The following is a 13,837-nucleotide window of genomic DNA, read 5'->3' on the forward strand; positions in this document are numbered from 1 at the left end:
TAATTATTATTCTAAAAATAATTTTAACAAAAGGTTTAAAACTCTACGGTCTTCTTATATTTATAAATAATATTCTAAAATTACTCTACGTAAGTAAAATAATTATTAGAGAATTTAATAATAAAGAAGTAATTACTAAACTTCTTATTAATAGTACAACGAAGGAACCCTAATTTAATATAACTATCCTAATCGTAACCGCTAATCTTTAAAAGCTTATTATTAAAATTAATAAAAAATTTAAAGAATAATTCGCCGTCCTTCTACTTTATTTTAATAAAATTATTAAAAGTATAATCTTAAATATAATAAGTACTAAAGACTTACCAAATCTATTCAAATAACTCGGTCGGGTCTTTATTACTAGAAAAGGTACAAGCAGTTTAATAACCTTCTAACCGCTACTACTTATTAATCGGTAAAATATTAAAATTAATACGTAGACCGGCTTTGAAATTTATATTATACGTTTTAATTAGCTTATTATAATAGAAGAAAAAGGTAGTAAATTTACCGTCCTACTTAAGGAGCTCGAACGGCTTCCGTTAGTAAGGTCTACTAGAGTTACTATTAAACTCCTCGTCGTTACCGTCGTCGGCTTTAGACTTCCTTCTATTCTTATTACTACTAAAGAAATCCTACTTAGTAGGATATATAAATTCAGGCTTTAGAATAGGTTAAAAATAAATAGAAAAAGGGATTATAAATTTAACCTTCCCCCGTAGCTCTAGGCTAACCTATAGAATTCGGAATAGAATACCAAATAGGCCGGTAGTATCAAAGGGGGCCCCAGTACCTTCAATTACTAAAAAATCGCAAAATACTTCTATATCGGTATCGGTATTATTATTATTATTCAGTATAGAAAAAGAAACTATTCTAATACTAATATACGCCGCGCTATTAGCCGTAGGCAATCCTTCCTTCTAATAATTGACTAATAAGAGGGTAGAACCTAATATAAGGGGATAGTAGAGCGATACGCGGGTACTAGCTACTATATATATATTAAGGTTCTACGAAGAAAGAAAGGAGAAAACGCTACCCTCCGGGTCGCTCGAATGCTAGAGCTTAAATAGCCGTACGCTCTAGTAGCTGCCTTATAGCCTAAGGTAGTAAGAGAATACTCTAGAAGACCCGGGCGCTACTATACCGTAGTCCGAGTCGACTGGGGCAGTCTCAATGCAGATTGCCGTCTTAGCGTTCAAGTCTGGCCAGTCAGAGCCAGATGCATTATCGGGCGCCAGTCCCATAACATAGCCTAAACTATACTAACAGTAAGGAAATAAGCCTTACTAAATTCTATTTTATATATAATATACTTCGTACTAAAGTTAAAATTAACGCCTACGCACTTATAACCGTAAAAGAAATAAAGTTAATACTAAAAAATAGCCAGATTATACTTCTCAACTATAGTAAAACCCTAAGTATAAATTATCCTCTTTTATATATTTATATAAATAGAAGGTAAAATACTATAATATTTAATAGTAGGGTCGTTCTTTACAACCCGGGCCTTAACTCTACCCTAGCGAATAAAAAGACTATCGAAGAATTCCTATTTATTATTATCCTCCTTAAAGACTATAGCTGGCTAAATAGTAAAGATAAGGACGGAAATAATAATAAGTATAGGGGTAAGAATAGTAATAAGAGCGGGAATTAGAATATAAAGAATAATAGGTACGAATTTAGTAAATATAGTAGTAGGAATAGGAACAAGTATAAAAGTAAAAGCGGGAATTTAGCCGGGAGGAATATTAAAAGGACTAGGACCGTACTATAGCAGCGGGTACTAATAAATACTATAGTAATATTTATACAATAGTTAGGGAGAATAATAATAACTAAAGAATTAATTATATGTAGGAGTATAATTAAATTAGGCACTAGCAGGCGAAAAGGAAGGTATAGCGGTCAGAACGCTAAAGGATATAATACCGGCGGGAACAATATATAATTGGAACTACATAGGAGCAACTAGCGTAGGAGTAACCGGCGTAGAGGTAACTAGAATAAGAGCAGCCGGAATAGGAGCGGCCAAAGTAGGAATTACTAGGGCGGGAAACTAGAAAGAAAGAGCAATAGCCTACTACTTATACTACTAAACAAAGAACTACTCGTACTACAAATTATTTAAAAATATTATAAAATTTATATAAGAATTAAAATTTAAAATACAATATTATAACGGCGGACTTACTACTATAATTAGAAATAGGCATAACCTTACAATATGAAAGAATTAAGTAATACATTAGGAAAGAGGAAGAAGGAGAAGGGAAAGGAGGAAGGAAGAATAGAAGGGAATTAAAAGAAAAAGAAAAGTACAAAGTAGAAGGAAAAGTACAAAAGTTAGAGGAAGGCCGGGCATATAAAAAGGTTACACTAATACTAAAATAGGTAAAGACAACTACCGGGCGGGAGGAATTGTATAGAAATAAAAAATATACAATTATTTATATATAATATAACGTTAGCGCTTACACTAAAGGCCGGTACTAGGAGGAGGAGGCTAATATTATAAAACTACCGCCCTAAAGATTTATATCGGGCTCTATAGCCCGACTACTACTATAGTTTATTCTATAACTTACAATAGCGCTATTCTACTATAACGTTAATTATATAGCTATAGCCCCCTTAAAAGGCTACTGCCGCAAGCTCCACTTATAGACCTTTCTCCCTTTCCTCTTTATAGAACCTTATCGATTACTTAAGCGCAGTATCTATATAATACTCTACTGTCCCCCTTATAATTATACCTAAATTAAAAATTACTAAGTCCTTTAGTAGGTACTTTAGTCCATTTTTATAGGATTTTAGTACTAAAAAACTCGCTTTACAACGTATATTACCAACCCGCCGGCCATTAAATTAGAAATTACTAATATTATTTTAGTAAGATTCGTTAATTTTTATATTTTTTAAGAACTCTCTAATCTTTTTTACTAGCTTAGGGTCTTTTTAATAATTCTTATTAACCCGCTTATATATATAATAGTTTTTTTTAAAATTATTCAATTAGTTTGCTATATTAATATACTAGTAGTATTCAAATTTGTAACCTATACGTTCATATATAGGGCAAGCCCTCTTCGACCGTTTATTACAATCTTAATAATTTTAATAATTACTAGCCGGCCTTTTACTTCTATTATTCCGGGGGTTATTAAGAACGTCCTTACTAAATTTAGTATATATAATTACCGCCCCGAACGTACTACCTTTATAAATTTAAGAGCGACCCTTATTTAATAGAAATACTTTAAGAACCGTCTATTTAAATTCCCGGGCTATATTTATAAAAGTATAAAATTTATTATCTTTAATTTAATAATATACTATAATCTAAATAGTAAGTAGGGACCTAGGGAATTTACTTACTATATAGAGGAAGTTTTAATACTAATTCTCTAAATTAATATACTTATCGATATTATAGTATTAATTAATAGTTATAACCCCCTCCTACTCTTCAAACTAAATAGTCCAACTCTTTAAAGTATAAATAAAGCAAACCTTCTCCTAACATTTAGTACAAACGTTATTTCTAACTCTTATTAAATTATAATTAATTGAAGTATATAATTTATTATACTAAATAGTAATAATTTTAGTTTTTAAGAAGTAAATTAAATAAAGCTTCTTAATAGTATACTTTTTTATTTAATCTTAAATATTATTAATATTAATAATAAATTTATTCTAATCTTTCTTCTCGTAGCAATAATCGGTTAGAGCAACTTTATAATTACAAAAGTCGAATTTAAATATAAAGCTTAGGCGTTTAATAATAAAGGAAACTTTTACGGGCGGACTAATAGGAGTTTAAATAAATATTAGGGTCCGAACTAGGACTATAATCGACCGGATAGTTTATAATAGCCGGGTATTAACTATTAAAGAATTATTATCTACTTCTATAATATTAAAGATCTATTATTAAATTTAGATATCCTTAAGGGGTTCTTAAAAGTTAATAATTAATAGTTTAATAGGAGTAGCGGGCTAGAGGATTCGCTTTTCGAGATTTAGGTTAATAAAAGACTAAAACTCCTTATTAAAAGCCTTATCTTTAAATCCCTTTTCCTAAAGATACTAATCTTCAAATTTATTAAGGATAACCTCGCTAATAGTCTTAAAATCGATAAATATTATTATATTACATTACTTTATTTACTTTAGTAAATAATTATTATACTATATTTACTTAGGTTATTTCAACCGGTAATTATCGTATATAAAACTCTTAATTATAGAATACGAGGACAAGCAGGGGTATTGATTGAGTAGAGGGTACAGACTGTATATTGTATAGATCTCTATATTAGGTTAATCCCTCACACAGAAAATCTAGTATCAGAAGGTTGCCAGGGATGCTAGCTTACGTAAGGTACTGGGCTGGCACCCCGGTTACCTCCAGTATCCGACAGCTCCGTCAACAGAGCTCAAGCGGGAGTTAGCGGATCCTGCAGGGATGTTAAGTGCCCTGGACGCGCTAAAGCTTCCAAGACGCGTCTTGCCTGCCTGTCATCTATTCCCTTCTTCAACTTCGAACGAACTCTTTTATCTCAGCGAGGCAGCATTCAGTACCGGAATTGCCAAGCTATGTTGATGAACTGTTTGTTTTGATTTCCGACCGACCGACTAAATTGATAATCAATTTCTACCACTGGCCTCTTCAACAGCTGGCCGCCATGCCTGCCACCCCCGGACGGCGGTCGTCTCGAGCGCAAGAGTTTCGTCTCCCAGGCGTAACCAGAGAAGATTCGGATGATGAGCTTGGGACAGATGATTTGCCGTGGGAATGGATTTATGACAGGGAAGAGGATGAAGGAGAAAACGAGGTTATACCAGCAAGCGGACCGGGATCGAGGAAACGGAAACGAACAACGCAGCCAGAGCGCAAGATTATCGGTGCACAAATGGGGGACTTTGACTGCTACGTGGGAGACACTCTGCTTCTCAAAGCTGAAGGCTCTAACGAAGCCTGGGTTGGCATTGTCTCGGAGTTTTTGGTGGATGATGGCGAAAAGTCAGCCAAGTTCATGTGGTTTTCTTCGGAGAAGGAGATTCGGAATGGTCCGAAGAAGAGAACGGATTTTGTTGAGGTATGTCATCATAATCTTCATCTCAACAGTCTCTGGTTGAAATTGCTAACTTCGAAGTGCAGAACGAGCTGTATATAACACCGAGCTTCGACTTCAACGCCCTGACCACTATCAATGGCAAGGCCATAGTCATGTCCCAAGAAGCCTTTATGAAACAGTACCCAACCGGCAAAGTCCCTCGAAAATCGAAAGAGTTCGGCAAGGTCTTCATCTGCCGTCGAGGCTGCAACACACGAACGTGTACCTACACCGACGAATTCAAATGGGAAGATATCTACAAGGGCAAGGAAGATCTCGAATCCCTCCTCGACTTCGTCCTCAAGCGCACCAAAGCCACACGGAGGAAACGACAACCCAAAGCCGAATCTCCCGAACGAGAATACGCCTCCGACGACGACGCTGACGCCGAACCCGCCGCTAAAGTCCCTCGCACCCCTCGAAAACTCAAAGTCCGCAGCAATGCCGCCACCCCAACCAGCCGACGCAAAGGCACCAAAGCCGCTCTCAGCGCCGCCGTAACGCCCACCTCCCACCGCAAGATCATGATAAAGAGGCACCTCGAATTCACACCCTTGGCCACCCGCGTGCTCTCCCCCATGCACATCCACAACTCCCCCTACCAACTCGCCCGCACCCAACTGCACGTTGCCTCGGTCCCAACCTCCCTCCCCTGCCGCGAAGCCGAGTTCTCGCTCGTGTACTCGCACCTCGAAGCGGCCATCACTGACGGGAGCGGCACCTGCATCTACATCTCCGGCACGCCGGGCACGGGCAAAACCGCCACGGTGCGCGAAGTCGTCTCGCACCTGGACGCAGCCGTGCGCGCCGACGAGCTGGATGACTTCATCTTTGTCGAAATCAACGGCATGAAGATTACCGACCCGCACCAATCCTATTCTTTACTTTGGGAAGCACTCAAGGGCCAGCGCGTCAGCCCCTCACAAGCGTTGGACCTGCTAGAGCGCGAATTCAGCCACCCGTCCCCGCGCCGCGTGCCGTGCGTGGTGCTGATGGACGAGCTGGACCAGCTGGTGACCAAGAACCAGGGGGTGATGTACAACTTCTTCAACTGGCCCGGGTTGAGACACAGTCGGCTGATTGTGCTGGCCGTGGCCAACACGATGGACTTGCCTGAGCGCACGCTGAGTAACAAGATCAGCAGTCGGTTGGGGCTGACGCGGATTACGTTTCCTGGGTATAATCATGAGCAGCTGATGCGGATCGTGCAAAGCCGGTTGGAGGGCGTGCCGGGGGATATTGTGGATGCGGACGCGGTGCAGTTTGCGGCGCGCAAGGTGGCGGCTGTGAGTGGTGATGCGAGACGGGCGCTGGATATTTGTCGACGGGCGGTGGAGTTGGCGGAGGCGGACGCGAAGGTTGTTGCTGAGGCTGAACCGCCAACGCCAAGCAAAAAGAAGGGTGTTGAAGATAAAGTGGTCAGTAAGAAGAAGGGGTCGGCCGGTAGGGTCACGATTGAGACGGTGCGGAGGGCCATTAACGAGGCTACGAGTAATCCGCTGCAGCAGTACCTGAGGGGCCTCCCCTTTGCGTCAAGGTTATTGCTTACGGCGCTGCTGTTGCGTACTCAGCGGACAGGGTTGGCGGAGAGCACGTTTGGAGATGTGCTGGAGGAGATGCAACGGATGATTAAGCTGGCGACCGGAGGCGATAGTCGGCCATTGAATGCTTTGATGGCCACGGCTGGAGTAAGCGTGACAGACTATGGGGATGGTATCATGGGTGGGGCTAGATCCAAACCCGATGTCAGGCAGATGCGGCCGGGCGGACTCGCCATCGCAGCGGTTGACCTGACAGGAGCGGGTGTCATCAACTTGGAAGCTCACAAGGCCGAGCGACCGAGCAAGATCCGGCTGGCTGTTGGAGATGAGGACGTTAGGTTGGCTTTCCGTGATGATCCGGAAATCAAAGCACTGGGTGTGCTTCTTTGAATGATAGTAATGATACCCTATAGTTAAAACATGGACAAAGATTATCGGTCTAATGCTCATTACTCTGAGTGTCAAAGTCCATTTGGTTGATTAACGCGCTATCCCAGGTTTGTCGTCTATCCATTATATCCCTTTTTCGCCTGCTCGTCTTTGACCTGCATTCAAATGAAGAGGTATGACATTCTCAGTTCTCGCCGTTCACGATGCTTAAAACTTCCGCTTAGCCAATGTTGGCTTCCACTCGAGAGGATGCGACTCTGGTGTTGCGCTAAGGTCTTCACCCCAGATTTTGACTAGTCATCGAGTTAGTACCAATATCCTCAAGACTACTGTCATGGCAGGGTAAACTCACTGGTCTTGTCCGCTTCACCACAAATCAAGCGGGCGCCAGACTTGTCAAAGGTCGAGCTCATGATACCCGACTCAGCATCAAGTGAACCAGGCTGAGCAATCGTATCAAGAGCTTGGAAGCGATGGCCCGACTTCCAATCCCAGAAGCTCATGGAACCATTGTCGCCACCAGAGAACATGACGTTTTGGTCGTTCACGGATAACGTGTTGATGATGGCATTGTGCCCCTCAAAGTTCTGCATAAAAGCACCCTCGGGACACTTCCACTGCTTGATGCTGCCTGTGCTACCCGTTGCGAACGTAAACTCGGTTGGATGAGTCGTCAACGCTCGCACACCCTTCTTGTGATGTGTCAAGACGCCCATCGTCTTGCCGGCTGCCAGATCCCACATACGAACGGTCGAGTCCAAGCTGGCTGTGATAACCTGAGGGTCGGCCTCCTGACAGACAAGATCCGCTACTGTGCCTGTGTGTCCAGAGAGGACGTGGATGTTGCTTCTTGTCCGCATATCCCACACACGCGCGACACCGTCGCGACCACCTGTTACCAAAACATCCAGTGTAGGATGCAGCGCAAGGGTATAAACACCGCTGAGATGGCCGTGGTAATGTCGGATAACTTTGTTCGTCTCCAAATCCCAGCACTTGACCATCTTATCCTCACCGCACGAGAACAGGTATGGGTGTCTCGGTGACACGGCCAATCCGCGAACCGTCGAGATGTGTCCGGTAAGAGTCAACTTCAAGGCTCCTGACGCCAAATCCCAAATCTTGATGGTGCGGTCGCCTGCGCCCGAGGCAAACCACTTGTTGTCCGGTTCTACTGCCAAGGCACGCACCCATCCCAGATGGCCCGAAAGCACCTTGAGAAGCTTCCAAGGCGGGTGCCAATCTGGCCTGGGCTGTACCAGCACGTCGGATCGCCGCGCCAGGCTGTTTGTTTGGGGCTCGTTTCGTTGCGCATTTGGTCTGGTTGACGACGCGCCAGCGCCGGGCTTGCTGCGCGAGAGGACCAGAGCATTCGAGTTGGCGGCGGCGGACTTGCTCGGTGGGATACCCTCGATGAGTTTGCGGGCATGTTCTTCGGATTTTGAGGGAGCCTCTTCGATGGCTGGCTTGGCCTTCTTTTTGCGTGGTCCACCGGCTGGCAACTTGGAGGCAATGGCTTCGGGGAGGGTCTGGACGTCGCTGTACTCGGCGTGGAGACGGAGAGATAGGCCGGTCTTGGTGATGTCGGGATCTTCTGACGCAAGCCCAGGGTCGAGTTTTAGACGCTTTCTCCCGGAGGTGCCAGAGGCATCTGTAGTTGTGGCTGTGGCGGCGTAGATGAGTTTCGTTTTTCTAGCGTTCTCGCGGATCATGGTCGAGAGCGGGTTGGCGTCAGGGCCAGAGCCATTGGCGGCGCTGTTGGCAACCTCGGCCGCCATTTTAAGGGAATGAGGTCGAATAGGGTTGTTTCGTCGTTTGGGTTCTTTGTGCGAATTTAATCAAAATGGCCGGAGGGAGTTACAAGTTGGTTGTTGTGATGAAATCCGAATTCGGGGCGTGGTTGTTGACTTGATGTCAAAGTTGAAGATACAGTGATGAAAGTGATACAGTGTGCCGGGCACCGACGAGCGCCACCGGCGCGGCCTGGACGCGGCTGGGAATTTTTGCTGACGTCCTGGTTTGGGGGAGCTTGGGCCACATCTTTTAGCACATTTAGCGTCTTGGCAAACACAGTTGAGCTCACACGGTGTGCCTCTTTCGGACTCTCACCTCATGGAAGCTCCCGGGGGAAGGCATCACTTACATGACGTTCAACTCATGCAACAACATCATCACCAAACCAAACAACTCTTAGGAACTCGATTCAATCGACTTTCTGGTTGGCTTTGAGTCCTATACTACTATTACATAATTCATCTGCTTGATCAATATGGCAGAAGACAAGTTTGCGATTCACGCTGCCGCCCGGGAGGGTAAAGGTGAGCATAGAAAGCTCCAGAACACATTAAGCTGAGCAGTTGAGGACACTCGTTGAACCATCCACGAAATGACTGAGTACTGACATTTCCACGATCTCAGTGTCCGTCGTCGAGTCTCTGCTCAACGTGAGTGGGATGTCGTTCCACAAATCCATATACTTGCAAAATGACTAAACACACAACCAGGCCAACCCCAAGCTCGCTCAACGCAAGGACGACGATGGCCGTCTCCCCATCCACTGGGCCTGTTCCTACAACCGCAAGGAAGTCGTTGAGCTACTCGTGAACCAAAAGGGCTTTGATCCCGATGTTGAAGTAGGAACTCTCAATTTTTTTTTTCCCTTTCCCCTCCCTCTGTTCACCTAGCACTTACAACTTACACCACACAACCAGGACGACATGGGCTGGACCCCCTTCATGATCTCCGCCTCAGTCAAAGACTCCGACGCCATAATCGACCTCCTCCTCGCCCGCGGCGCCGACATCAACCAAACCAACCACCAATCGCAAACCGCCCTACACTTCATCGCCTCCAAAAACAACATCGACCTCGCGCGCAAGCTTTTGTCTCCAGACATGAAACCCAAGCCTGCCTCGGTCCGGGTCAAGGACAAACGGGGGCAATACCCCTTGCACCGCGCCGCGGCTATTGGGTCGGTGCCAATGATCAATCTTTTGTTGCAACACAAGTCGCCGATCAACGCCAGCGACAACGCGGGGTATACGCCGCTGCATCATGCAGTGGCCGAGGGACATGGGCATGCGGCTGTTGCGTTGTTGAAGGCCGGAGCGGAGACGGACAAGAAAGATATGGATGGGTATCTGGCGTTGGATCTGGCGCCGGATAAGGACGTGAGGAGGTTTATTGAGAAAGAGGCAGAGAAGGAGGGGATTGAACTTTAGGTTACCTCGTTTGTAGGTGCAGGTTGGGGGTAGGTGTGGCGAAGATGACATGACGAGGAGAATGAGCGTTGACTTGAGTTGCTCCGAAGAAAGGGAAAGGCATATGAGGAAGTGGTTTACACAAAGTTGTGATACCTTGAGCTAACCCAATATCTATGGACATCAAGATCCAAAATATTTGAAACATCCTTATTCACATTTCCATTGGACTCCACTACGCTTCGTACCTATACATCAGCTCATTTTCATTATCAACCATCTTGAATAGTTTATTATGTATGCAAGAATCACCACCCAGTCCGTCCCCTATCACTCATCACTTACAACCTCATTTCATAGTCCTCTCCACCAAATCCCTATACATATCCTTCAAATCCTGCACATCCGCCTTCAACTCATCCACCTCCTCGCTCTTCTCGCCCAACAGCTCCAGCGTCGTCTCATACCGCTCATTCACCTCCGCCACCTGCCGCTCCAGTTCAGCAACCCTCTCAGCCGCCTTCTTCTGATTCTCCATTTCGCCCATGAGCGCCACAATCTCCGCCCGTGCCTCGTCCCGCTGCTTGGAGATGCGTGCCAGCTCTTCGCGCACCGTCACCTTCTCGCTCTCAAGCTGGCGGATCTTGGCGCTCATGCGCTCCACGAGCTGGACTGAGGGCCCGGCGGCGATCGTGGACACGGAGACCATGTCCTGCAATACGTTGTGCGGAGAGGAGGAGGAGTCGACGCTGTCGAAGCCCGTGTCGGAACGATGGAGCCCAGCGCGTGGGTGCTGGATTTCGGGTGCGCCACCTGCGTCTGATGTTGGGTGAATCGCGGATAAGGGTATGACTGGAGGCATGGATTCTGTAGTGGGACTGAAGAGGGAGTTGCTTCCTGGTTGGGTGCTGCCAGAGGCAACTGATGTGCGGATCAGGCCGGGTTGGCCGGAGGGTCGACGGCTTACGTTTGCTCCCGTTGCCGCATCACCGTTACTTGATGGGGCTGATGCCTTGCGGACCTTGTTGGAAAGGCCTTGGATGCCTAGGAAATCAGTGCTGTAGGTCCTTTGCGCTGTTGATAGTTGGGGTGATCCAGGCCCGCTACCCTCGTTCTTCAGGAATGGGCCGCCCGGGAGACCTTCTAACCAGGATCGTGGCCGGTTTCCTTGTGATTGGAGATCCCTTTCCCTTTCCTCTTTGATTGTTTCCTTCTCAGCCTCCCATGCCTGCTTCTGCTTCTCAAAATCGGCTCGCGCCTCTGCCAGGGCGGCTTCGGCTTCTTCTGCGCGCTTCTTGAGAGAGTCGAGTTGTGAGCGGTAGGACTCAACGTCTTCCTGGTTGGGAAGTTTGGTTTTGGCTTCTTCCAGCTCTTCCTCATTGCGTCTCGCTCGGAGGGCCTAGAGATTATCAGTATTCTGATTTGCAAAGGCATATGACTTCGAAATGTACTTACAGCTTCACGAGCCTTTCTGCGCATGTCAGACTCCCGCTGCAATGCTTCATCACGCTCCTTCTCGAGATTAACTATTCTCGACCGCAAAGTGGTCTCGATCCCTTGCCAGTTCTCGCTTGCAATCGAGTATTGACTTTGCAGGGTTTCCACCTGTCTAAGCAACTTGGCTTGGGAGTCTCCCGTTACGCCCGAGGAAGCTTCTTCAGCGCGGGTCCGCATAGCTTCCAGCTTACTTTCCATCATATGGACTTCGGCCTTTAGCTCTAACTCCAAAGCCTTTGCCTTTTCGCTTGCTTTTTCAGCCTCTTTTCGAAGTTCATCAGCTTGCGCCTTGGCGCGGTCGGCCATCAGGTTCTTCTCGATCTTGAGAGCTTCCACGGATTCTTCCAATTCTGCTATCCGCCGCTGATCCTGTTCTCTTGCCTTGTCGTTGGCCTTTGCTGACATGACATCGGCCTGTTCAGTAGCCTTTTGGATTTGTGATCGTAGTTCAGCGATGATAGTATCCTTGGACTTGACTTCCGGTCGCAAGTAGTTTAGCTCCCGTTGTGACTGGTCCAACCGTTTTTGGAGCTCATTCTGGTTCTTTTCGAGTTCGTCTGAGTGTCGAGCACGCTTGCGCAAGTTCTCTATTTCCCTGTCGGCCTTTTCCTTGGCCGCTTTAAGATTCCCCATCTCTTTTTCATCTTCGGCTTGTTTCTTTCGCAAGTTCTTCAAGATCGTCCGCAGCTTTTGTTCGTTACTAGCAAGATTCTTTCCTTCTTCCATCAGCTGGGCTATTTGTTGATCCTTCTCTGCAAGCTTCTTTTCAGCACTGCCAGCGGGTGCAGATAAAACCTCCTTGCGCGCCGCTGCGGATGCCTCCCTTGCAAGGTACTGGAGCTTGGCCTCCAAAGCATCGATTCGCTCTACGTAGGCGTGGATTTCGTCCTGGTTTTGCGGTCGCGTATCGTCCGATTTCGTTTCCTGGCCATCTGGACGTGCCCTCTCAATGACCTCAACGCTCTTCTTGGGTTCGGTCTTGGCGAGTATCTCCGCCGGTGCTTCCAATTTGCTTTCAGTCGTCGGGGCTTCATCCTCAGTGTTCTCTGGACGTGGCTGATCCGTCGAAGGCCTCACACTATCGGCTTTCTCAGAAACTAACTGTGCTTCCACCTCCTTGATGCCGTCCGCTGAGTCCAGTGGTGCCACTGGCGGCTCCTGTGTTGTATCCTGCGATTTCCTGGGCGTGTCTACGGATGCGCGCGGCGAAGAAACGGCATTCGGACTGTCCTTAGCAGCGAAATTTGGTCTTTCGATGCTGTCGGTCGAGGCACGACTTGGGGCATCCATGCTCTGGCGTGGGCTCGCTTGTGTCGAGGATGACGTTCGATCGAGGTTCTTGCCGGCAGCCTTGGCGGCCACGGCCCTGGCCAACCGCTCTTGTAGACGATCATTGGTACGTGTCGAGGCTGTTCTCGATGGTGCTATAAGTAGCAAAGAGTGTCAGCCATATGTCCTGGACGGATGTACAAGTTTGGGTTCGAATGGAAGCATCCTACTTGGGCTGGCCTTTGCCGGTGATGGTGCCGGCGGAGGAGTGGCTGCTGGTTTGGACTCCTTGTTCTGCTGGGCGGCATCATCATAGTCATCGGCGAGAATGGTGTCTAGTTTGGCCTCGACTCCGGCGACGGCCTGGGATAAGAAGGAGCCCCATCTTGACGAGGCTTGTTTAGCGGGTGCTGCCATGTGATGGTGTGGCCATCCAATGATGGCAGGTCAAGGCCGGGAATCGTGTTTGGAGTTGGTCAGGTACGGGTGGTTAACCGGCTGTCACATGGATCCGTCGTCGCAGTGGCCGTCGTCAGGGATTGTTGAATTGGTGAAGGACTGATGCCGGAATCCCTCGACACGTTTGTCGTTGTGTTAGGCTCGATGGTCTGTGTATCCGCAAAGGTCCGTCGACGGCCGCCTCGTCAGAATCTCGAGGGTGATGTTGCCTGCTTCGGAGGATGCGCCGAGTTCTTGACATCCCAACGCGCCCCGGCTTTCTTCAAGGTAGTCGCCCCTGGTTACCTCTTCATCGACTTGGCTTTGTAAGTGTTAACAAATATCCACTTTCGGCTCGTGGCCCGAG

General features: G+C 46.7%; 4 protein-coding genes across 4 annotated transcripts; 2 read left to right on the forward strand and 2 right to left on the reverse strand.

Annotated features, from left to right (window-relative positions):
- Positions 1-4,703: 4,703 nt before the first annotated feature.
- Positions 4,704-7,322, forward strand: NEUTE1DRAFT_73917 (uncharacterized protein; the record flags this gene model as incomplete). Its single annotated transcript, XM_009858686.1, has 2 exons — positions 4,704-5,117; positions 5,180-7,322. The coding sequence occupies 2 exons, from the start codon at positions 4,704-4,706 to the stop codon at positions 7,064-7,066; spliced, it is 2,301 nt and encodes a 766-aa protein (XP_009856988.1).
- On the reverse strand, positions 7,274-8,844 carry NEUTE1DRAFT_51277 (uncharacterized protein; the record flags this gene model as incomplete). Its single annotated transcript, XM_009856664.1, has 2 exons — positions 7,274-7,359; positions 7,419-8,844. 2 exons carry the CDS (start codon positions 8,842-8,844, stop codon positions 7,274-7,276), a joined length of 1,512 nt encoding a protein of 503 aa, XP_009854966.1.
- Positions 8,845-9,263: 419 nt separating this feature from the next.
- On the forward strand, positions 9,264-10,484 carry NEUTE1DRAFT_119177 (uncharacterized protein; the record flags this gene model as incomplete). Its single annotated transcript, XM_009858687.1, has 4 exons — positions 9,264-9,384; positions 9,485-9,510; positions 9,571-9,699; positions 9,778-10,484. 4 exons carry the CDS (start codon positions 9,336-9,338, stop codon positions 10,285-10,287), a joined length of 714 nt encoding a protein of 237 aa, XP_009856989.1.
- Positions 10,485-10,510: 26 nt separating this feature from the next.
- On the reverse strand, positions 10,511-13,453 carry NEUTE1DRAFT_92625 (uncharacterized protein; the record flags this gene model as incomplete). The annotated part of the gene is made up of 3 exons (XM_009858688.1): positions 10,511-11,665; positions 11,722-13,187; positions 13,263-13,453. The coding sequence occupies 3 exons, from the start codon at positions 13,447-13,449 to the stop codon at positions 10,616-10,618; spliced, it is 2,703 nt and encodes a 900-aa protein (XP_009856990.1).
- Between the last annotated feature and the right edge of the window lie 384 nt (positions 13,454-13,837).

The sequence above is a fragment of the Neurospora tetrasperma genome (genome assembly GCF_000213175.1).
Source record: "Neurospora tetrasperma FGSC 2508 unplaced genomic scaffold NEUTE1scaffold_81, whole genome shotgun sequence".
Taxonomy (NCBI): Eukaryota; Fungi; Ascomycota; class Sordariomycetes; order Sordariales; family Sordariaceae; genus Neurospora; species Neurospora tetrasperma.